Source organism: Thermobia domestica, chromosome 10 (assembly GCF_964235325.1).
Source record: "Thermobia domestica chromosome 10, izTheDome1.hap1.1, whole genome shotgun sequence".
In the NCBI taxonomy this organism is placed as follows: Eukaryota; Metazoa; Arthropoda; class Insecta; order Zygentoma; family Lepismatidae; genus Thermobia; species Thermobia domestica.
In genome coordinates, this window is record NC_137463.1 from 74,189,182 (window position 1) to 74,213,647 (window position 24,466).

The 24,466-nt window shown below is 35.5% G+C and overlaps 2 protein-coding genes and 1 long non-coding RNA gene across 16 annotated transcripts in view; 2 read left to right on the forward strand and 1 right to left on the reverse strand.

Moving 5' to 3' along the window:
* ATP7 (copper-transporting ATPase 1) overlaps positions 1 to 24,466 on the reverse strand; it is a 361,543-nt gene that overhangs the window by 39,144 nt on the left and 297,933 nt on the right. The gene's annotated exons all lie outside the window — the stretch shown is intronic.
* Positions 8,522 to 10,105, forward strand: LOC145662016 (uncharacterized). The gene has a single exon (XM_081727351.1). The coding sequence runs from the start codon at positions 8,748 to 8,750 to the stop codon at positions 9,576 to 9,578; it is 831 nt and encodes a 276-aa protein (XP_081583477.1). The 5' UTR covers positions 8,522 to 8,747; the 3' UTR covers positions 9,579 to 10,105.
* Positions 10,286 to 24,349, forward strand: LOC145662017 (uncharacterized). Its single transcript, XR_014126949.1, has 2 exons — positions 10,286 to 10,755; positions 23,728 to 24,349. It is a non-coding gene; the product is annotated as an uncharacterized LOC145662017 (long non-coding RNA).

Genomic DNA, 24,466 nt, shown 5'->3' on the forward strand with positions numbered 1-24,466 from the left:
AACTGGGAACTAAAGTTACAACTTCGTCCGGTTTGAGGAAAATACTTGTAATATATAGATATCCAATAATTAAAAAGTCTTGTTATATTTAATTTGCTTGTGAGGAATAAAAAATATGTGAAAATCTGACCTGTAAGATATCGTCTGGACATCAGTGTTACTTCCAGGTATACTTCCACGAGAGAGGGGGTAAGCCCCGGAGCCTGATAACCACCTCCCATTTTGTGAGTAGACGTCATTCTTGTGCAGGGCACCCTTTAATTAAGTAAGGGGGTCCAAGTGAACCTCCACTCATTTTGATTATGCCTCCCCAACTTGGTATGAGAGAACGAAAGCCAGGAATCGACAATGCATAGACATTCTGCCATCATAGCAGGACGCTTGAAAAATGAGAATCAATATTCAATAATCCTCGGGTAATCTCTTTGTCTTGACGTACCAATTCTGCATTTCGTACGTACTATCAACTGTAATCCGTTTTGCCCCTCTCTCTTTTTCATTCCACCGTACATTTTATCATGTTCCTCAAGATACAGTTTTTTCTCAGAGAATAAAGCTCCCTCGTGGCTAAGTGATTAGTTACGCGATTTTGACGTGGGAGACCCGAGGTCGATTTCCGGCTGGAGCTCATGTGGTTCGGATCCCACGTTAAGCTGTACGTCTACGTCTCATATAGTCTTGCTGCTGAAAGGATTGCTAAACTCAAAATCAAATCTTTTCAGAGAATTGTTTTGATCGTTTCTCTCCCTCTTGTTATTTATATATATTGTTGTTCTTTCCTAACTACCTCCTGCACTACATGATTGGTTTTGCATTCGACCCAGCTAATTTTCTCCATTCTTCTTCACACTCACGAATGTTGCATGTTGCAAAATATAAGAACAGCGCTTACTAGATGACATTGAAAATCTTTGCGCTTTCTCCAGTACATAGGGTAGTAAGATTATACAATTTTACGGATAGGTCTGCTCCATTTTCGAGGAAGGGCAAAGAGTTCGACAATGCAAATACAACAGAAATTTCTAATAGAGAATTGGGGTCATGGTAACACTAATACTGTAACTCTTTTTATATGGATGAGACACAAATATTCAGGTTAAATTTTGTTATAATCTATATTTGTTACTATTCCAACTCTATGTCTCAATTCACTTATTATTACTATATCTGGAATTTTTCTATTCTTATAAATGTTAATTGAACTATTAAAAATCTGTGACTTGTGGGAACTGGTAAAAGTATATTTTTCTTTGTTGTATGTCTATTCTGAAAATCCTTTCACCCATATGCATATATAAGATTGGCCTTATTTATCTTATATATATATATATATATATATATATATATATATATATATATATATATATATATATATATATATATATATATATATATATATATATAAAATGTATGTATGCATATGTATGTTACTACACTTTCTCATGTTTAAATAATCATCAATATTCATTACCATTTAGTCTGAAGACTAACTTACGGATATGAACAACATAAAGGTACTAATTAAAAATAGTTCTAAAAAAAAAAAAAAAAAAAAAAACAATGAATTGTTTTGCAGACGCTCCGAGGAACAGGTTCTCAGCAATGTAGGCCAAGTTCGAGAGCAACAACACGGAAATAAGTGAAACGGAATCAGTCAAGATGACGAACTTGTTCGTGCTGGTGTTGATACCTACTATTGCAATATTTTATAGTGAAATCGATCAATCACACGGTAGGAACTTTGTGTTTCCCACTGGTGACCGCTACGATATTGATGATTACTCTGAAGATCAAAAACGTTGTTTCAAGGATCGACGGGTATTGTGGAAAAGCGATCAAACTTGTTACAAGCTATTAACGCAAGGTCCATGCTCCAACGACGAGTGGTTAGTGCTGGACAAAGATAGTGGAAAACGAAAACGGATTGATCCTGTGTGCCAAAAGTGTTTGTGCTGCGATGAAAAAGTTCCCAGTGTGTTTTGGGTAAAAGATAGAAAGTGTCACGCGAAGCAAGAAAAATTGTGTTCTCCAGGCAATGTACTGAGCAATGATCCTTATGGTGATGGTAAATGCACGTGCATAATAGATCCACCACATGCAAAATGGAAATCAAACGACACTTGTTATAAGCTATACTCTAAAGGACCCTGCAGTCCTGGTTCAATATTTATCCATGATTCACATACCAATACAAAACGATGTGTCCAAAATCCTTGCGGCAAGGAAGGACAGGCGCGTTGGGAGGATAACGGACGATGTTATGTTCTTGGTGAACAAGGTCCGTGTACCACTGACAGCAGATTTAATGTGCACCCGCTATTTTATATACCTACATGCCTATCAAAAACTAATAATCTCATTGTTGTTCCTCCAAATTGTCATATTGATCAAGCGGGACAATGTCGCGAACCATTTAATATTTCACGTTCTGAAACGTCTTATCTTGAAGAACTTTTGCAAATAACACCACAATAATATAGCTGCTGTTTTATATTAGCTTTTATATTTTATCCAAAGGATAACAGAATAAATATTTACTTCTTTGGCAGAGAGAAGAACTTGCTTAAATAAAATGCTAACTTTCATTGTATTATTTAACATAAAACGATGTAATGTATATAACTGTGTATGCATATGAGACCAAATGGAATAAAACAGTTCTACTAAATGGGTCATTTGAGAAAAGAAATCACGTGAAATCTTTAGTTTAACGTTTCCGATTATGCCATATAGGTTAAAGACGATAGCTGATAAATACACACAAATGATAAGAATGATCATGAAAAAAAAATTGACGGTATCCGGAAATGGAAAAACAAGGAAAACATAACCATACAAACTTGCCTACCACAAGCCCACACCGCTTGGATCAAACCAAGAAGCCACTCGCACAAGGGCTTCTCAATCGTGTCCTCTGGTCATTACGAGATACGAGTCAGATACTAGGTGGTTGGATTGGAGTTTAATGTTCCTTTTAGAAGCAAAGCTATATGCAACATAGACCGACTACTTAAAGTGAGATTCGCACCATATGAGCTCGAACCGGGAATCGAACCCCGTGCCAAAAGTGTGTACGCTAATCATATAGGCAAGAGAGCTTATACAGATGCTTAGAGAAAGCATTAAAAAAATAATGTAATACCGGTAATAGAGTGCCAAACGAAGGGAATAAAATCGCGAAACTTATTAGTCCAGAATTTCCTGCATAAAAATGAAGTGCGTTTCTCAAAATGAGGTGGAATAGGAATACTCCCAATCTATCTTTAGAAAAAGAAAATATTTACAATGAAATGCATGACACCGGTTCGCTGGGTATTTTTGCGTGAATGCATTCTCAGAAATGAAATTTCCTTTCTACGTATTTAAATGTCAACAATAATCAGGGGTCTAATTTCTCGTTATCGTGATAACATCGTTAACAAAATTTTCAAATTTTCTCCAAAATGTTCATATCGACATAATATCTGAAATGCAATTTTGAGGAAGAGTGGTGAATTCGCTCCCCCTTTCCCTAAGAGAAAATTATTGGGAATATCGAAAACCCAATAGAATTTTTACATTAGTTACAGCAAAATTTGAAATGTCACTTATACTTGCCCCCCCCCTTGGAAACCATAACATGGGCGCCCTTATATATATATATATATATATATATATATATATATATATATATATATATATATATATATATATATATATATTTATATATAAACTATTACGAAGATATCACGAAAAATCCACAAGAATTAAAGATTTGTCAGTGTGCGAATATTGGAAAGAATGATGCCAAATCATTGTTACTGCATTTCCTTTAACGTCTTTTAACTTTTTTTCGTGCAAAGATTTCTGATTATAATGCTGACTACCAAGATTTTATTTTTATGATAACAAAAACAATACTCAAGGCCTTTTTACAATTCGATGTGTATTAACCGCAAGCTTTTGATATTATTTAGTTTTTTACTGCTTTCAAGGTATAGTTTCTATACATGTATTAAGAACATTTGTTGTTTTATAGTGCTTTTGAACACAGTAGAATTTTATTTATCATACGAAGGAAGCTTCTGTTCCTCATTGTAATTATTTTGGAGATAATATGCTGTAAAATACTAGCATTCTTCTATTTTGTATAAACGAGGACCTAAATGAAGAAACAGTCCTAAAATTCTTATTATTAGTAGTATTATAGTGTTTTCAGGTTTCTAATACAATATAACTATATGTCAATTAAATAACCCGCATTTCTTATGTGTATTTCTTATGGGGAGGTTTAGAATAATGAAATAAGTGGATTGTGTGGATTTAGTGAATCTATTTTTTTAATTGCAGATTTTCAAGAAAATAACTCTGGTTTCTGAAAGAATTACATAAAAATCTAGATCCCTTGTCTTTAGCGTTTTGAACAAATCGATTTCTTGGCAGTGGCGTATTTAGGGGGGGGGCTTCCGGGCTTAAGCCCCCCCCGAAATCTCACTTCATATAGTAAAGTATATGAAATATCTTGCAGAATTTTCACATTATCAGGCAAAGCCCTCCCCGAAAGTTAGCAAAGCCCCCCCCGAAACAAAATCGTAAATACGCCACTGTTTCTTGGCTATGTTCATTTGCAATTTTCAGTTTCATTTCATAGTAGGGTAGTTAGAACTATATTAAAACTGCTGAATAATAGTATATTCACCCCTCCATTTTTAAGTATACTACAGTTTGGCCAGGCTCTGACCAGGTTTCTTCCAGAAAATTTTGTCCAGTGGGGCAAAACAAATGCAAAGAGGCTGTACTAAAACAGTATTTGGTAACAGATGTGTCCCGCACAAGAGTCGCATGTAATTGCAATTTTATTTATCTTAGCTCCGGGGAAAAGGAGGGGGAGTTGATCCCCCGGAAGTATGCGTGAAGGGAACACTGACTCTAAAATGGAAATTTTTACAAAGCTGACAAAATGGTATACTACTGTTCAGAAAAGTATCTATAATTAGCGAGTTTATAAGAATGCTGTGATATTATAGGGTAAAAGAGTGACCAATATAGAGACAAAAATCTGAAGTATTAATAATTTATTAATATCAAATTAAAACAAGTCAAATTTCTGTATAACCAACTTTTTTGTTTGGTAAAATTTAGCGTCCCTTTTAAGCACAAAGGCTATAAGAGATATGGACCTATAGTTTAAAGTGAAATCTAAACCACTGTAATTTCGTCAATGCTTTCGAACGGGAATCGAACTCATGAATCCGTGTGCACCAGTCAAGCACACGACCAGAAAGACCAAGGCAGGGGGATCGCAGTATAACCAAGCTAAAAATATTTATGAATTGCGATTACGTTCGAGCTTATTACGTTGCGCTGCGTTGCCTCTAGCCAGGGCCGGATTAACTTACCTGGAACTAGACAAAATTTGTGGCCCCTGCTGACATCGCCTAATACATTTCTGTCAAAGTGCAATAAGAAAATTAAGTGAATATGCATCATATTTTTGGTCATACTTTATTTCATGATGATGATTGTATCTTGTATGATTCTTTTGAGACAGTGAGCTGAGATTTTGATCAGGGTGGAGACCCTCGTCTACTTGGAGACCCGGGTCTACAGCCCCCATAAGCCCCTTCTTTAATCCGACCCAGCCTCTAGCATTTCTTATTTGAATAGTTTATCCTGTGGATCTTGTAAATAATAGATGTACGATCACGTTATTTGAAGACTGAAAACCATAACGATATAAGAACGTGCATAAACCTTGTTTCGAAGAAAAAAGTTTGAAGTTGGGTGATCCCATAATTTTCTTAAAGAAAGTGCGATTATAAACAAATATATCTGTGACACATAACATTATTCTGCTTAGATCTTGTGCGCAGTTGTGATCTATGAGCTTATCTCCATGTTGGCCAAAATATAACTTATACATTTGTGGTTTTCACCCATTTATCTGTAATGTTAAGATTTTCACGAAGAAATTAAACTGGAATATTTAGCTTAACGTTCCACGTTATGCCCTATACGCTAACAGTAACAGTGATGGGCAAACCTTCTTAAGAGGAGGCCAAAGAAAAAAAAACTTTAGGCGGACCAATACATTTTTAAAAAAAGAAGAAAGGTACACTGTGCAAAATTCTTGTAATACTAAGCCCTATTAAGCCTGAAAGAGTATGAAGAAGAATGGGATGAATAGGTCATGGTAACAAATACCAATATCGGGGTAAGTAAATAAATTAATCTGTGATAATTAGTTAGTAAGCTAAACACAAGAGAGAGAAGAGAAGAAGAAAATAATCCAGAATTATTTATTTTTCTATATTCTTCTTCTTTGGGTTCGTCAGATCAAGAATCATTATTGAACCTTAATGAAGGTGACATCTGGCCCGCGGGCTATAGGTTGCCATCACTGAGCTAAACTATGTGGATTATAAATGCAAATTAATGATTATGGGAAACAGACGAAGTAAACACGTGAGAAGAAACGGGAAGAACGCCAGAATGCTTGCGATATTATACACCATAAAATCACATAGTCTAGTCTAGGATCGAAATCAGGATCTCTCTCACTAGTGGTTTTTGCTCAATTTTGAATCAAATAATTCTAAAATAAAAATCCTGATATATTTGAAAATACACTGAATAAAAGAGAGAAAATTCTAGCTGAATCTTCTATCTCTGAATTCTCTCCAGATAATTTAATTTCTGCTTATTAGAAAATAAGATTGCCACTGAGACAAACAATTTATTTCAAACTCGATATCCTGTCTATGATGAAGGAAGTAAAGTTCTTCCTGAGGAAGTTTCAACCAAATCCAGACTACCACAATTACAAGACGAATAAACTATGCTTAATTAGTATCCTGTTACATTTCCTTGACCTTCGTACAAATTATTATCTTCAGCTAGCCGGATATTTGTGAAACAAATCTTAACGTGAACGCAGGAAACCTGCGGTCTTTTTAATCGAAATGTCAGAAACTATAATGATGCGATGTTTAAATCCATATGTTAAGAAACATTTATTTCCTGGAAGTAAACCGAAAATTTCCGCTCAAGAATTTTCTTCTTTATTCGTATCCTGTTTTTAATTGGAATTTGCATAATTTTTGACCCTGCATTTATCTACAATAGGAAACAAAAACTACATCCTTTTCTTCAAATGAGCTTACACAATCGTCAAGAATAAACAAGCATCAAATTCGTTACTATACACATAAATAGAGTTTATGATTGCGAAAATGAAATGAAATTTTAAGTTTTACGTCCCACGATTATGTCGTCAAGGCTAAAAGAGACGGTGATGATGAGAAATGAATTCAATGGTGGAATAAAGAAAGTGGGAGTAAACGGTAGAATCCCGAGAAACTCCCCACACACGGTGTTTGTCCACCACAAAGCCCACTTGGCGCGAGCTGGGAACGAACCAAGGACCACATGCACCAGGTGAATGATCTACCACTAAACCAGGTTTATGATTGCGAAAACATTTAGAGCTCAGAAAGAATGGCCATAATCCGGAACACCATTTTAACCTCGTCAGATGAAAGTGAACGAGACTATCATTGCAAACCACGTCTATGAAATGAACTAATTATCCCACTATTTTTTTCCCCGGCGGTATGACTGATAATCGGAAGAAAGTATTAAAATAAACAAATAAAAATAATCCACTCACAATCTTCTGAAAACAGAATCAATAATTTTTCGAAATAATACTATTAGGTTACTCCATAATAGATAATCGGAAAATGTAATCATATTCAAAATGACTGTCACATATCTATAACTGTCTTCTTGTAAGAATATAATTTGATAATGATTTCGCAGAGTACTATTAATACTGATACTATGTGTATAATCGAAAAATATATAATTGTGGTAAATTTCATAGGAAAAGAATTATAAATTCGAAAATTAGAGTGAGTAAAACAAAATGTCGGTAAATGGACAAGAAAGTTTTACTTTCGTTTTATTGTTCTTGTTTACTGATCTTTTGACATGAAATTTGCGACATACATGTCTTTGCCCATTATACACATACTAACATCATAAGAAATACAGGGCGAAAACGTTATCAAATTATATTTCTACAACATATTTATAGACATGCGACAATAATTTTGGACGTGAGTATACATGTTCACGGTCATATTCATTTCTGAGTTTTAAGTTACATGAAGTTCAATTTACTAGGGTTCCACTCGACTGAACTTCTAGCATTTCTGTTTCACAATAATGTAACTCTTTATCATCTGGGGTTGTATAAATTACAATTATGGAGCTGCAGTGAAAGAATAAATTCCTTTTAAGAAAGAAAAAACACAAGAAAAAACGAAAAGAAAAGAAAGCAAGAACAGAACATGCCAATGTAGAACTACTCGTACAATGGTGAGCTCATCAAATTTACATTATTTAATAAATCAACTTGGGGAAAAACACAAATTTTACGTCAATTCGTTTCTAACATTTTGATAGCTCTTTTTTCTTCTTTCTCTCCATTTATTACACACCATTCCAAAGACACGCTAAATGGGAGGGGAGAAGTTACTCTTCCATGAACAGACACACGTACATGAGCAAGGCCATCTTCAGTTGGAGAACTTCTATAACTGCAAAGAAATAGGGAAAGAGAGAGAGAGAGAGAGCGAAAGTTGGCACATGACCAGAAGAACGAATGGGTGTTTCGAATGCTGGAGTCATCTGCTGTGAAACAATCATCTCCAGTTTCCAGCAAGCAAGTGTACAGAACAGAACGAAAGATATATTGAAGAGCTATGAAGACAGAAATCAACATGTTGTTTGTTTTCCTAAACATTGTCGCAGGTGCGATCATAGACTTTAATCAAGTACGACAAATTCATGGCAAAGAGTTCTTATTTCCTGACAGACGACAACAAATTTTTAGTGACGGTGAAATGCAGTGTTTTCTCCAAAAGCGTGTCCTGTGGCGAAGAGACCAGAAATGCTATAAGTTATTAACTCAAGGCCCATGTTCTGAAGACGAATGGCTAGTGCTGGATAAAGAAAGCGCTCGAAATGGTTGGCTTGTACCCGTTTGTGAACGCTGCCGGTGTTGTGGACGAAATAGTTTAAGTGTTTACTGGCCCATGGACGGAAAATGTCATAGACAACTGGATGACCTTTGCCCGTTTGGAAATGTTCTCCGCAGTGATCCTTTTGGTGATGGTGAATGTGCTTGTGTTCGCGACCCGCCCCACGCTGCATGGCAACCTAACGGTGCATGTTATAAATTGTATTGGCAAGGCCCTTGCAAACGCGGTTACATTTTTGTACACGATTCATCCACAAATACAGAACGCTGTGTACGTAATCCTTGCAGAAAAGAAGGTCAAGCTCTATGGGAAGAGGATAGGAGGTGTTATGATCTTGGTGAACAGGGTCCATGTAATGAAGACAGTAAGTTCAACGTACATCCAACAACATTAAAACCCACATGCATTTCCAAAACTAACAATCTTGTTGGTGCTCCCCATAATTGTCGTGTTGATCCCGCGGGTGAATGCAGAGACCCTATCGAAATCGACGACTCCGATTCTTCATACCTAGAACAACTTCTGGAGGCGCAACCAAAGGATGATAATTGAGTTTATTTCTCTGGAACATATCTTCGTAAATTTTTCAGTGAAAATATACACTGTAGATTTGAATATAAACACTGAAATACAACATTATTTAACTGTGATCAAGAACAAATTTGTATGCGAAGTTACATGTAAAAAAAAAAAAAAAGGTCGTGACAATATCTGTGAATCTCCTGTAAACTATTGCACAGTAACAATACTGTTAGAGTAAGTAAAGCACTGACTTTGAAGACGTTCTGTGATATTTACAATTTCTCATGTACAATCTTAGCAGCTAAGCTTGAACTTTACTCCAAACTATTATTGTATTTGAAATGAAATCTCTGTTACGATTATGCCCTTCAGGCTAAGGGAGACGGATGATTAAGGCAAGTGAATGATAATGGAAGACTTGGTAGAATGATAAGGTGGGAGGAAACGGGAGTACCCTGAGAAAACCCACGGACACGATGTTGTCCACCGTACTATTGTATTCCAAAAGTATAGAAAGACTACATCTATTCTTTTGATATTTGAATAAAGGTAAACATTTTAAAGTAGCATTTTTATCAATTTATAATTACATTAATAACTCTGCGATAGTATCAGGATGTGCCATATGTAAAATACATTGTTTGTTTGCAAATACATACACACACACACACACACACACACACACACATATATATATATATATATATATATATATATATATATATATATATATATATGTGTGTGTGTGTGTGTGTGTGTATGTATTTGCAAACAAACAATGTATTTTACATATGGCACATCCTTATTCACATGGAAAGCACGTATACGTCAATATTAAGCAATCATACTCTTAATGTGAAGTACGAAAACAGTTTGACGAAAAATTCCAAGTAACATTCCAAGATGTAGATAGACAAAACAGAATGTCTATTGTATATATTTGTCTCTACAAGTACTACTGCTTATTTTTATTTTTAATGTATAGAATCATGAAGAAATATTATTTCTTAGATCAGATAATTAAATGGGAATTACTTTTAACCTCGGGACATTCAAGGACAATGTTAATGTCTTGCGTCATAATACAGAAGCATACAATCGCAGAGTTATTATCTTGCTCAAAATCACCGGAAGTGTTTTCTTTCTTCTTTTAACACCGTGTTACTAAGCGGAACCTACACGAGAATGAATATCACTTGATGTACAGGTGAGTGACTCAAGAGTGGAAGTGACAAATCATTACATGCTTTGACAGAAATTAGTTTCTCTCAATTTTATTTAAAATCTTCTCTACGCTATACTATTAGATATAAAAATAATCATTCAATATGCATACTTATTGTAAGTGACAGCGTTAAAATCGAACTAACACGAACAAGTGAGATTTCTTGCTGCCTCCACGCACGGCACATAAGAACTTACGTTTTGGTAAATGAAACAGAAAAAAGATTTCAAGCAAATTTAACAATGTAAACATATTTTATACTATGCAACAGTCATAAATATGTAGTCTCGTTAAAGAAAAAAAAAAAGACACTGGTCATCCACTTTTTTTTCTAACGAAGTTTTTTTTTCTTAATTTATAAATGGAGTTGAAGAGATCTGAGTCTTTGGCCAATTGGAATCTTTACTTGAAATCAAAATATTCAGTTTCCTATGTAAATAATAATAATAATAATAATAATAATAATAATAAAACTAACATTCCACGGCTATGTTCGTTAAGTTAAAGGAATGAATGATTAATGGAAGTGACTGATTGTGAAATAATTGGGGGAATGAAAATGTGAAAGGAAATGAGGGAATCCAAAAAAAAAAAAAAACACGAACACGATGTTGTTGACCATAAACTCATTTGGCCTGATAGCGAACCTCTAGCACCAGAAATGGGTGCCGTACCACTAAGGCATTGTGCTTCCCTCTATCTTATGTCAATACATTTACACGACTATGGCTTGTAAAAGAGAGGAGAGCGGCAATGTTTTCTTGAACGAAAATATTAGATTCACAGGGTGATCATTACAGTATTCTCTTCGATATCCATGGTATACTCAACTCGTTTTCCAGAAAGATTTTTTCTTGGGCTAAGAGCACCTAGTCGAAGTGTAATATTTTGTAACTCGGCTAGTGTAGCAAAGGAAAACCTGTCACAATAATTAACGTGAAAACTCCAAAACCATTATATTTTCTCAAGAACAAGGATACTAGATGACATATCACTCGTGTATTACAGCCTCTCAATTTCTAACGACTATAAAAAACAATTCTTTTCAACTGGCTCATAATACGTACGACTCGTCTGACGTCACTTGTCTTTAAAGTCGTATTGCTAATTAATCTGTTGTTGTGATTTCCACTGACCTGTACAGCTATTTCAAATAATTATGCACACATTCAAACTACAACATGAACATGATTATTTTGCAATTTACGTTAATTAGATCGCTGAAAAATACGAATCTATTTTCTTCAAAACTCCGATCAATTTGACGGTCTGGTCTTCAACTGAAATTTTATTTCTTACGTTTATGATTTGTAGGCTGAAAGAGAGGTGGATTATTAATGAAATTGGGTAAGTATGAAGAACTTGCGGAATGAGAATGTGGAAGGAAACGGGAGAATCCCAAGAAAATACATGGACACGATGTTCTCCACCAACACACATTGCTTAAGATCGAACCAGGTACCCCTCGCAGAAGAGGTGAGCACTCTGTCACTGAGCCACCGTGCAACACTGGTCTTCACATGCTTCAGACAAGGTCAATCTGAGTGACACACAACTTTTCCTTCTTTTGCCTTTCAAATAATATTTTAAATTGTATAATGCAATGATGATGTTTACCCGTTATTGAGAAGCACACTTGTGGAGATACCGAAGTTTATTTTTTTGCTGCACAGTCACAGTTCCAGTGCTTTTTATTTAGAGGTTCTATGTTGATATGCGCTTACATACGACGATATTACAAGTCAATGGTTGTTTTTTAGTATTTTTTGTTAATAGGCTTTCACATCACCTTTTACATAAAGATTGACTAATTGGAACTGGATGCAATTAGCTAAGGATAGAAGTCAGTGGAGAGCTTTTGTGAACGCGGCACTAAACCTCCGAGTTCCATAGGCCATAGAGTTAGTTAGTTAGTTAGTTGACTAATTGGAGATTAAGGTCTCTGTTCAGCACTGAAGCTACATCATACAGAATCGACTACTTAAAGCGAGTTCCGAATCATGACTCGTGTTTGAATCGGAACCAAATACTCTCTCTACGAATCAATCCCTGGACTCCGTGCACAGAAAGCACCTGTATTAGCCACTGAGGCATCATTTCGAATACATGACATTTCAAAGATACAATAGCATGCAATTTAAAATGAATATGGCGTACATTTACGAAATGTTTACATACAGGAAAAATTAAATTTCACGTTTAACGTCCCACAATTATGCACCCAGACTGAGATACGGTCATGATGATACTCAACGAAATGATGGAATGAAAAGGTGGGGGAAACGGGAGAACCTCGAGGAAACCCACACTCCCGATATCTGTCCATCATAAAGCCTACTAGGTAAAAGACGGGATCGAACCACGGACCTCACGCACCAGAGGTGAGCGCTCTACCCCTTTTACTTGACGGGGATTACGATGCTTGAAATTCTATTTACTCCCAAATTGTTTCCACATGACAGTCGCGTGTCCGTAGCACTACTGATTGTAAACAACGTTGAAGAAACAATAAGGAAATAGACCTGTAACTTAGAGAGGATAAATTTTGGAGAAGATGAAGTACTGGTTCAAATCATTAACCTGAAAAATATTTGTTCAACATGCGAGCATTTAACGCCAAAATGAGTAAAAATAGTTATCAAAACGAAAGGTAACAATTTACCATATTAAACTGAATATGGTCTATTTCCCGTATTTGTATGTTAGTTATGAAAGTAATAAAGAAATCCTTTCGGAATCCTGTTAAATTGGACATTACCGTAGGTAAAGAAAAATATTTTGAACGTGATTATGCAGTAGCACTAAAAAGCTTTTAACGTAAATGAACAAAAGATATACAGTTGTAGTAATAATAATAATAATAATAATAATAATAATAATAATAATAATAATAATAAACATATATTCATATATTCATTTAGTATACGAGTATTAGTGTTAGTTTTTTACAAATGCACACCCACAAATTTTTGTTACGGGGGGTACGAAGTTAACAATTCTATTCTTTTTTCAAGTTTCAAATTTGCATTACCTACATATAGTGTAATACTCACCTACCTTACTAATACATTTAGTACACCCAGGTCAGTAAAAAATTTAATGTAGTAGATTATACTAATACAAATGAAATTATGCTACGAGTGTACAGTCCGAACACTGACGTACTTCCGTATGATCGTTTCTTTTTACTGTTTCTAAAAGAGCATGTGGCCTAAAAATGTAGTAGTGCTCGCTAGTGTAGTATGCGAGTAATTCTTCTGATAAGATATCGAAAGTAAAGATAGCTTATACGTATAAGTTATTAAAATCTACCAGGGCGACACAAAGATGATTTACAAGACTACGTCAATATGGTATTGAACTGGTGTCACTCTACACTTGAAAGAAACGGTAAGTAGCTGCCACGTAATATATTCTTAGAATTGAATCGATGACTAGAAAAAGAACATTCCAAAAATTAAGGATAACATTCCACGATAACAATTTCTGTATAACTAAATATCCAATCCCATTACGTTTTTGGAATTTTGGGAAACGAAAGGTCCTAACATACGCTACAAATCTCACATACAAATATTTTAACGTAAGCAATGGTATTTCTGATAAGCAGTTTTACTTTTCGTTTTTCAAAAGTAACGTGAAGAGGAATCTTCTCTTTTTTCTACTTACCGATTCAATTAAAAAAAAAAAAAAACTATTATTTTTAACAGAAAAGGAGTACAAATGTATTATAAATCGAGCATTTCTCTGTTAAGAAAGTGCACAAATGTCTGATTTGAGGGAGTTCAGACCGGGTAGACCCCTGGTGCAAATAGCGTTGTCTACGAGACGAGAAATTTCCCAAATATCGTGGGCAACACTCAGTGGCGTATTTAGGTTTTTGTTTCGGGGGCTACGCACAAAACGGGAAAGCAAGCGGGCAATTGCCTACCTGAGTTTGAGAATATATTTTAATTTACACATAAATTGAAATTTTAATGGTAAGAATTTCAGACTAGTGAATCTTATGTGAGGAAAAGATGCCTATCATCCCGAGATCAAATTGCAGATTCCACTTTCCTATAGCCACCGTGTACTGTTTTCTTCTGTTAACTGCTTCGAAACACGCATTACTTTCGTGAACACATGACCGTACTAATTTCGTAGTACGAGAAGTCGCCTTCCAGTGGGCCAACCATGCAACCTCCTTTATACCCAGTAATGCTGCACCCAGTTTATACCCAGTTATGTTGCACCCTTTGATATCGACGAGGTATGGTGGGCGCTTACTCACATACTCTCAGTTTGTTGTCTACACTCGTGCTTACCTTAGTGCTGCCTCAACTCTCTTTTGCGGGATTACTTCGTACACGAAACATAATATTATACATACGAACATCCGTTGTCGTGTAGTTGGTAAGGCGTTTACCTGCGAACCAGGCGAGATTTTTTTCTTACTCGTTCCAATATGGCTCTGAAGTTCACCTGATCTTTTCAAAACGGGCACCTCGGGCAACCGGGAAAGTAAATGAAACTGGAGCGGCGTGCCAAAATTAAGAAACTACCATCTCCCCCCCTCCAAACGCAGCCCTTCGGAACTAATAGCATGACATCCTAAAAGAAAGGGGAGACGGGGGACTTTAATAAATGAGCGCTCGTATATTTGAAAATTCATCTCTCAACTAATCTCTCTCCATTGTTTCCGGTAAGTGAAGGAACACAGTCTGAGGATTTCTTTTTATATATTCACATTTCAATGACGAGTTTTCCTAAAGCGAAATATATTATACAAAACCATCCCATGGTCTTTGTACTCGAATGACTCAACATGCACTTTCTGTATGTGTGATCCCAAACTTGATGCCGGGTAGGATACTTGCTTCTAAGGATGGAAAAGAACCGGTATTGATAGAAACCTGAAACCGGTTCCAAGAAAAAAAAAAAAAAAAAAAAACTGAAAAATTGACTTTTCGGTTTTCTTCAAAACCAACTGGTTTTCTCACCGAACTCGCTTTCGATCTTCTCAAAACTAGTTCGATTTTTCACAGAAATGGGTTTCGATATTCTTCAGAAACCTGTTCAGTTTAAACCAATATTTTTTTTTTTCAGGTTTCTCCAAAACAGTTTTGGGTTTTTATTGAAACCAGTGTAATTTTCGCCGAAGCCGATGTCTGTTCTTGCTCTTGTAGTACTGGTTTCCAAACAAATTAACAAAGAAGGAAAATAGTTTTGACAGAAAATCGAACCGGTTTTAAAACTGAAACAGACTTTTGATACAAAACCTGACCCGTTTTAAAACGAAAACCGGTTTTGGAAAATCTCATTTTTGAAAGTTTTCAAAAACCTGTGTTGCGCCCACCACTAATATAAAACCGAGTAGTGGTTCGAATCCCAGTATATGCACTAAGTTCCGCCCTTGATGTCGAACTCCAATCAAAAAGTCAAACCCTACGGGGAAAGGCGTTAAGATCTGGAAACTAATTGCAAGACTACGTACGAGTGTAAGTACAGGAGATATAAACTATAAATCATATGAGGCATTATAGGAGTAAAAAAGCAAACTCAACCAAGGCATAATAACTGAAATTCCTCTTGGTAGTGCACTCTGAACGATCGAAGTATCTCTATTTATTTCGAAACTATCCTTTTTTTTTTTTTTTTTTTCAAAAGGGAAAGACGAATGACAAGTCCATTCATATAGGTACACGAACTGACTGTCATACATCAGTTAGGTGATACTACTCAGAACACCTCCGACTGCACTAGCAGCTCTTTCGTTGAGTTCGCCTTTACTACCCAAAACGTCTTATATATCGTTACACTACGAAAATGAAATGCTGATTTTACTGTAATATAGGAATGGATGGGCTTTGTGTCGTGAGAATAATAAAATAATGGATGAAATGATAAATTCAGAGAAAATGGAGGTCTCTATGAAATTCTATGAGAAAACTGTTCACATACGTATATTATGCATTGAAGTTAATTATTGAAAAAAAATCTATTTCTTTAAAAACTTATTTACAATAGTCTGAAACAATTAGACAAATAATATTATTCTATGTATAAGCACGTATATTCTTTATTTCCAAGCAGTATGTATAATTTACACGGCCTATAATTTCCCCCATTATTATTTCATTATGTATTACCCAAGCTTTTGAATAATTCTGTACTGGAAATACTGAAAATACATTTTATTTTTTAAAGAAATTTGGCCAGGATATGGACGCTTAAACAAACTATTCTAGCATTTGCCTGATCGGACTGAGGGAAATGTGGGAAAACTGGTCACGATATCCGGCTGCGAGATTCGAACTGGGAATTCTCAATTGCGTAAAAAAAAAAGAATGCTAATTGTGTATCTACGCTTGCCTACTTAAGAAAGAGTTAAGAAAATAATCTAATCAGAAGTAATATAGTACTTGATTGAAAATTCCGGTTTCGGTAGTGTTTTGGTGTCATATACCCGAACTGAAGGATAAATAAAAAAATGATTATTTGTTTGATTTTGACATTTATTTTCAGCTCCAAGGCTATACGCTAAGATCTGCCCCGATACAAAATATTGTATCTGCATCCGTGCCGCATACAAAGCATCTTGATCTGTCTCTGGATCCGGATACGCAGAAAATGAGACAAGATACATAACTTGTTTCTTTTTTCTACAACAATTATGATTTCAAAAATAGTTTCTAACATAACAATTGTGGGTATCAGGTTGTCTAAAAAGTATTGACTCTTTGAAGGTCGAAATTGGGAATACATTTATCATTATTTGAAACAAATGTCATGAAATCACATATGCATCATTTTGGTAGCTAATTTGTCGTTTTCTCGGCAACAGCATAATCACCTCGCTACAGAACTTAGTGGGAAAAAAAGTGACACGTAGTTTTTACAGGTTTCATTTAAAACTAATTTGGCACCATTTAGGGAGTTCTACAGAGACAAACAAATGACGATGCCAGGTCCGGGCTATACAGTGGATGCATCAAAACAGTCAAGTTTTCTCAATTTCTGACGGTGTATGCTGTCTAGGATTGTGAGCGTGGTATACGATATCCTTTCTGTTGGCCAGCTCCGGTAGTTTGTATTGATTTTTAAGTGCACTCGCGCCAATTGTCGACAGTACAGGACCGAGTCTAATGTTCTGCCCGGTGACAGCAGCTCGTGATGCACGATGCTCTTGCAACCCTTCTAAATGCACAGCCTCACCTTTCTGAGTGTCAGTGTGGGCTTTGTCACCTAGTTTCTTCTCGTCTCGATCACGATTTTTCCCCGCAGATCGTTGTTGTAGATTATCTACTTTTCATCACTCGTGATTAATCGCGTCAGAAATGGATCGAGTTTGTTGTTTCAAGTGGAGATTCGCAGATAGAAATTCGATTGAGGATTATTTCTTTTTCAGATTATGTCCCATCCGATCGTCGAGCTTCTTTTTCAGCCAGCTTTCTCCAAATGATTTAACGTTGTTTGGTGATGGACATTGAGGTCATTGACGATATCATGACTGCTTACAAGCCAGTCTTGCTCAACTTTTGCCAGGATATTATTCACTTTTGCTGTAATTGGTCATCCACTACAAAGAGCATATTGGACATCGGAATTTCCAGAACGAAAGCGACTGAACCATCATTTGGCTGTTGCTTTTGATAACACATCTTGACCATAGAAAGCACAAATTTCTTTATGATTCTGCGCAGCATTTGCGCCTTTATGGATAGTTATAAAGTGCAGCGCAATTTTGTGGAAAATTCACGGCGCAATTTCTTAAATCTGATTACAGGATTCCAACACATTTTGCATATCTACTAGCTCTAGCTTTAACTGTAAAATGGCGTTAGGCTTGACCCGCTGCGACTCATACATCTTGTGATTTGAAAAACTACCGCCATCTCGTGCACAAAAGGTTCAATACTTTTCAAACAACTCGATATTCTGTTTATATTTTGGCAAATCCTACATCAGGATAAACTTTTTTATATTCGTATTTTAAGTCAATTGTATTAAATACAACGGAATCAAATTCATGCAGAAACAAACTACGAAATTAATGAAAAACAAATTCATATTTAAAGTCTCCAGAAATCCAGACTAAAGACAAGAAAACTGCCAAGTTGGTAATGCCATATTTGTCACTTAATTCAGAGCAAATATATATATTACTTACAAGCGTTTTTGTTTGGAACGAAAAAGTGAAATGAAGATAAAATGCCTTTTAGACACAAGAATAAGCACACCAAACAAACTTGCATAAAATCACATTACTACTTCATTTTTCTTAATATTTATTAGACTTTTGAGAACAAAGAAAAAAAAAAAAAGAAAGAAAATCCAGCGAAATACAATTTTGATTTGGTCGTTATCTGCTTCAAAAACCTAAGAATACAATAGTGTACGATGTCTACAATTAACAATGTTTAGAATAATAGTAATGAAAATGCTGTCCTTGCACGAGTATCCGCCATTCGCAACGAAACTAAAAATAAGGCTATATTGGCACGGATACCCACTTCCGTGAAGACCTCTAACTATATGAGAGACAAAACAATTTAAAGTCGGATCCGAAGCAATGTATGTCTTTCAAGGGAATATAACCCGAGTCACCCAAAGCAAAGGCAAAAACTGAAAGTTCAATTATCAGGAGTTACTCGTTCGCAGAAATAGATGAAGGGGACTGTAGGAACCTAACATACTTCCAGTTTCTAACTTGATAAATATAAACTATCCCCTTCTTTCTTTCTTTTAAATACAGGTAGATGAACAATTTTCTTATAAATTAAAGTGAGAATAAAAGAAATTTTGTTTAGATACAGTTAATTTCAATGAGTATTTTCCAGATTTTCAACAGATACCTTTTGATACGAATTTATTTCAAGGATAATACCAAGTTGAGGAAGTCAAGGTTTCAACAACAGGAAGCTGATATCTCCGGACGTTGATATATTACAGGAATAGTTATACGACCACATCATAGTTTGTGTTAACCCAGCCATCAGTACAGAAATCTTACTGAAGTTCTGCGTCTTAAATTCATCATTATGAAGATATACTTTTTGCTCTTTTTACTTCCACTATTTATTGCTCCTGCAACAGGAGTGTTTCGATTACTAGGTGATACCTTTGGACTTTTAACTTCAGGAGTGAGAACTATAGCCGGTGAGACATTCCAGTGCCTCAAGGGACTTCCATCCTCTCTTATAAATGGACGATGCGTACAGCTTCTATCAGCATCGTACTGCCCTAGCGGAGAGTACCTGGTACAGAAAAATGGGAAAACTAGTTGTGTTCCACATTCAGATGCTCACAACAGTGGAACTGTGAATATTCCCAATCCCCCTCTACCACCGTTACCACCAATCGACATACCATATATTCCACCAGACAATCAGTTTCCAACAACTGAAAAAGCTAATAACCCATCAGACGAAAGAGTCCCACCAACGGAAGGTAAATGCCTGAAAATGTATTTTCTGTGGAAAGATTTCTACTGTTACAAATTAGCTACACAAGGACCGTGTGAAAATGAAAACGAGTGGTTTGTACTTGACGAAATAACTACAAGTCCTATTTGTAAAGTTCGACCGTGTCCTCCAAATGAAGCACAACTTTTTGGTCAAGTGGAGTGTATTCCTTTGGGAAAGTCAGAAGAATGTGAAAGTAACATGATTCTCGCAGTGAACGAATACGGAGAAGCAGAGTGTCAGACACCGTGACGCAAGAATGGTATCATGAAATGTTACTTTATACTATTTCTGCTTTCATTTCCAGTACTGGCTTGTTATATTATAGTGTTGTTAATTTGTGATGGGTTTCATTAGTGTTATTTCTTCCTGAAAACCCAGAAGTGTACCTACTGATAAAATGGTGACACTTTACTTTTGTTTTTCGTGTGTTATTTTCTAGTTTGTAAAGATATGAATAAAGGATCTTTATTTACAACGTCACATATACACTTTACGCACAACGAATTATTAATATATCCCTATCCACAACAAGATCATCTTAATGTGGCAACATTTTAATATGAAAAACTTGTCAGAAAAAAAAAGTATTGTGTTAGACTACTTAGAAACTTTATTTCGCATAAAAATACAGAATTGATATACGTACGGTTATGAGAATGTCATTTTAAAACAGGTGATTATTATTATTATTATTATTATTATTATTATTATTATTATTATTATTATTATTACAACTGTATAGCTACTTATGGTTAAAAGGGAACTGAACGACTTTCCTTAAAACAACTTGCTCGCACCTATAGCTATTATATTTTGATATGTAGCACTGCAACTAAGAATTTAAAAGGACAAATATATAGGAGCAAGTTATTATGTATGATCTGAAAAATAAGCAGTGCACGCTAACCGGAATAAGTGCACGCTTTATTTATTTATTTATTTATTTTGAGTTTAACGCCCCATGTTTATGACCGAGGCTAAAAGAGACGATGATGGTAATGAATGAAATGGTGGAATGAGGAAGTGAAAGGAAATCGAAAACTCCGAGAAAACCCACGCGAATGGTGTTTGTCCATCAAAAAGTTAACACCATCTAGGTGTAATCTAGGTTATGTTAAAGGTCACTTTGAGCGAGCTGGGATCGAACCAAAGAAGTTGGCTTTATATTTTGTTCAAGTTTCCTTCAAATATGAAAAAATGGAAATGAAATCTTTAACTTTTATGTCCCACGTTTATGCCGGCTAGACTAAAGGAGACGCTGATGATGAGAAATGAATGGAATGGTGGAATGAAGAAAGTGGGAGGAAACGAGAGAATCCCGAGAAAACCCACGCACACGGAAGTCACGAAGTTCACTTGGGTTGAGCGAGGATCGAACCAGGAACCTCTCGCACCAGAGGTGAGCGCTCTACCACTGCGTCACCACGGTCCCCTTAAATTTAATCATGTCATACTGCAGTCATTACTGAAACATTTTTAAAATATGAACGAACTTATAATAACCTTAAAAAAAATCCGTTCGGACAAAACTCACCCTATGGGTTGCACATTCTTTCTTGGTTTCTCAGAAAAATAATGAAATATTTATTCACAAAATACCAAGAATCTCAATAAAGCGACTTTAGAGAAAATTACCAGAATAAAACACAGAACAATAAATAAATAAATAATCTCACTCTCAAGAATACATGCTAAATTGTGTAAATTCTTCAAAAGAAGTAACTTATGCTATGTTGGCGGATTGCTAATGAAATATTTATAAAATATGAACAAAATCGCCTATTTGAGAAAATATACCGAAAAAACTCACCTCCAAAGTAAACTATCCTTTGAGTTTATTTTTGAAAATAAATTACTCCATATTGTAAGATTGTTTAATGAACTATTGGTTTATGAAATGTGAACAAAATCGGCTATTAAATAGTTTTTGAGAAAAATATCACCCCAAGATTAACTATCCCTTGTGGATTTTTTTTTTTTAAACAGAAGTGACTCATTCTATATTATACGAGTATTAATGAAATACGATCAAAATTGTCCGAAGGAAAGTCTCCGCCAAAAAATCCCATTTTGGCTTTTCCCAGAGAAGTGACTTATAGGGTTGTTAAAGAAATATTGACTTACGAAATATTAAAAAAAAAAAAAAAAAAAAAAAGCTAGAGACGTTTTCAAGAAAATAGTAATTTTTGGATTTCTTCGCTTATTTTGGAGAGTAGACAGAAAATCCGAAAAACACTGGAAATCCTACTTTAAGTTTAAAATTTGGTGCGCATATGTACAGTCATCTAAACAAAGAGCGGGCAGGACATTCAAAAATAACTTTTTGGCATGTAGGCACCAAGAAATGTGTAAATCCGCTGAAATATCGAACTTTTTTTCTTTCACGATCACAATACTTTATTCTGTGCTATCGTTAGCCCAAAGCAAGAACGCATCAGGAATCCTTGTTAGAGTTTCCCTGATGGGAAGAAAATAGTCTTAGTGACAGAAACATGTGACTTTCTCTATTTAAAAATACATGTATTTATCATTTCTGGATAGTTTTAACTATAGTACCCAATTGACTGCAGTGCGTCAAGCGCGGTTCAGTGGAGGCGTGATTTAGAATTAAAAACCTCATTTTGTCTCAAAAGCAAGGGATAAGGATTTTTTTTTTTTTTTGGGGAAATATATCCAAAGTAAGTTTTTTTTTTTTTTTTTCAAGCAAAAGAATGTTCCTATGAAGTTAGGAATATTTGCCATAAATGTCACATTAAAAATAACTGAACACGTGTTTAGGATTCGGTTAAGCAGAATATATGGAATTAATTTGAAATGAGCGTTGCAGTTTTTTTTTTTTTTTTTTTTTTTTTTTTTTGAAATTATTCTTATAGAAAAGAGGACAATTTCTATAATATTCAAATTCCCGATTTTACGATTATATTTATTACACCTTATTCTAACCGCGCGAAGAACAGGTACTTCTGTTCGTATTTCATATGCGTACTAACCTTTCAAGGTCTGTCATCATGCCATGTTTGGTCAACATTAGATAATATATTTCTGCTCTAAACAGCAATTAGGGACATTTTTTGTTGTGAAATTTTTAAGTATAAACCACAATTTCGAGGATTCGTAACTCAGAAACTAATAGCCTGCATATTATATATATATACAATATATATATATACACAGGGTGTCCCATAAGTCCCTTACCACCCCTTGTAAAGTCCGTGTTCGTGGAAAATAGTGAACAACAACCATGTAGTAACATAGTAGGCCGAGGGGTAGTCGAATTGTGAAGGTGACCAAGATGGCGCCATTTTGAAAGCCGCCATTTTGAAAGCCGCCATCTTGAATTCGCGTCAAGATTTTTAAATGGGTACATGATCATGCGGCACATCATTTTAGGCTAGAATTTAAAGACAAACACCATGGTGAAATCGGTTTGTCGATATCTTAATGTGTTCAAAAGTTACAGGCATTTCAAACTGCTAATTTTACCGTACTGTTTCTGTTGTTGCAGGTGAATAATTATGCCGCTAACAACAGCAGAGAGGAAGGAGTTGATCAAGGCATGGGGAGGAAGGGGTTCAAGGGCTGTAGCAGCTGAATTCAATGCCAGGCACCCAGATCGACATCCTGTGTCCCATGTTAGTGCTGCCCAACTCTTCCAGAAGTTCATGGATACTGGTTCCATAGCAGATAAACCCAGGTGTGGAAGACCCACGACCAAAACAGGTGAAGCCCCATCAGTAGCAGTGCTGGCATCATTTGCTACATCACCACACTGCAGTACCCGTCGTCTGTCTATAGAATGTGGTGTCAGCCGAACATCCATCAGACGTATCTTACAAAAAAGCAAGTGGCATCCGTACAAATTGCAACTTCAACATAATCTAGTAGCCTGTCTTCTTAAATTAGAGATTTAATAGTACACAATAAGAAAATAATACAACCATTAACTGTGCTGGTGCGGTATTTAAATACCCCTTGGCCTCTTTTCTGCAAGGTACATTCTCTTGTTGTTGGCAGATGTTTCTGTTGTCCAACGTAATTTCAATTTGTAATGTGCTTGTGCATGTGATGCTTTATGCGACCATGATTGTGTGCAACCCCTCCAGCAGACAAACGTGATTTTTTTTTTTTTTTTTTTTTTTTTTACCAGCACAGTTAAAGGTTTACCAAAGCACAGTTTACCTCAAATCAACATGCTGCATATATGCCATCCCATACACTGGCAACCTTACGAATTTTTCGACAGA

Coding starts and splice junctions, on each gene's coding strand:
- LOC145662016 (XM_081727351.1), top strand. CDS start 8,748: ATGAAGACAGAAATCAACATGTTGTTTGTTTTCCTAAACATTGTCGCA.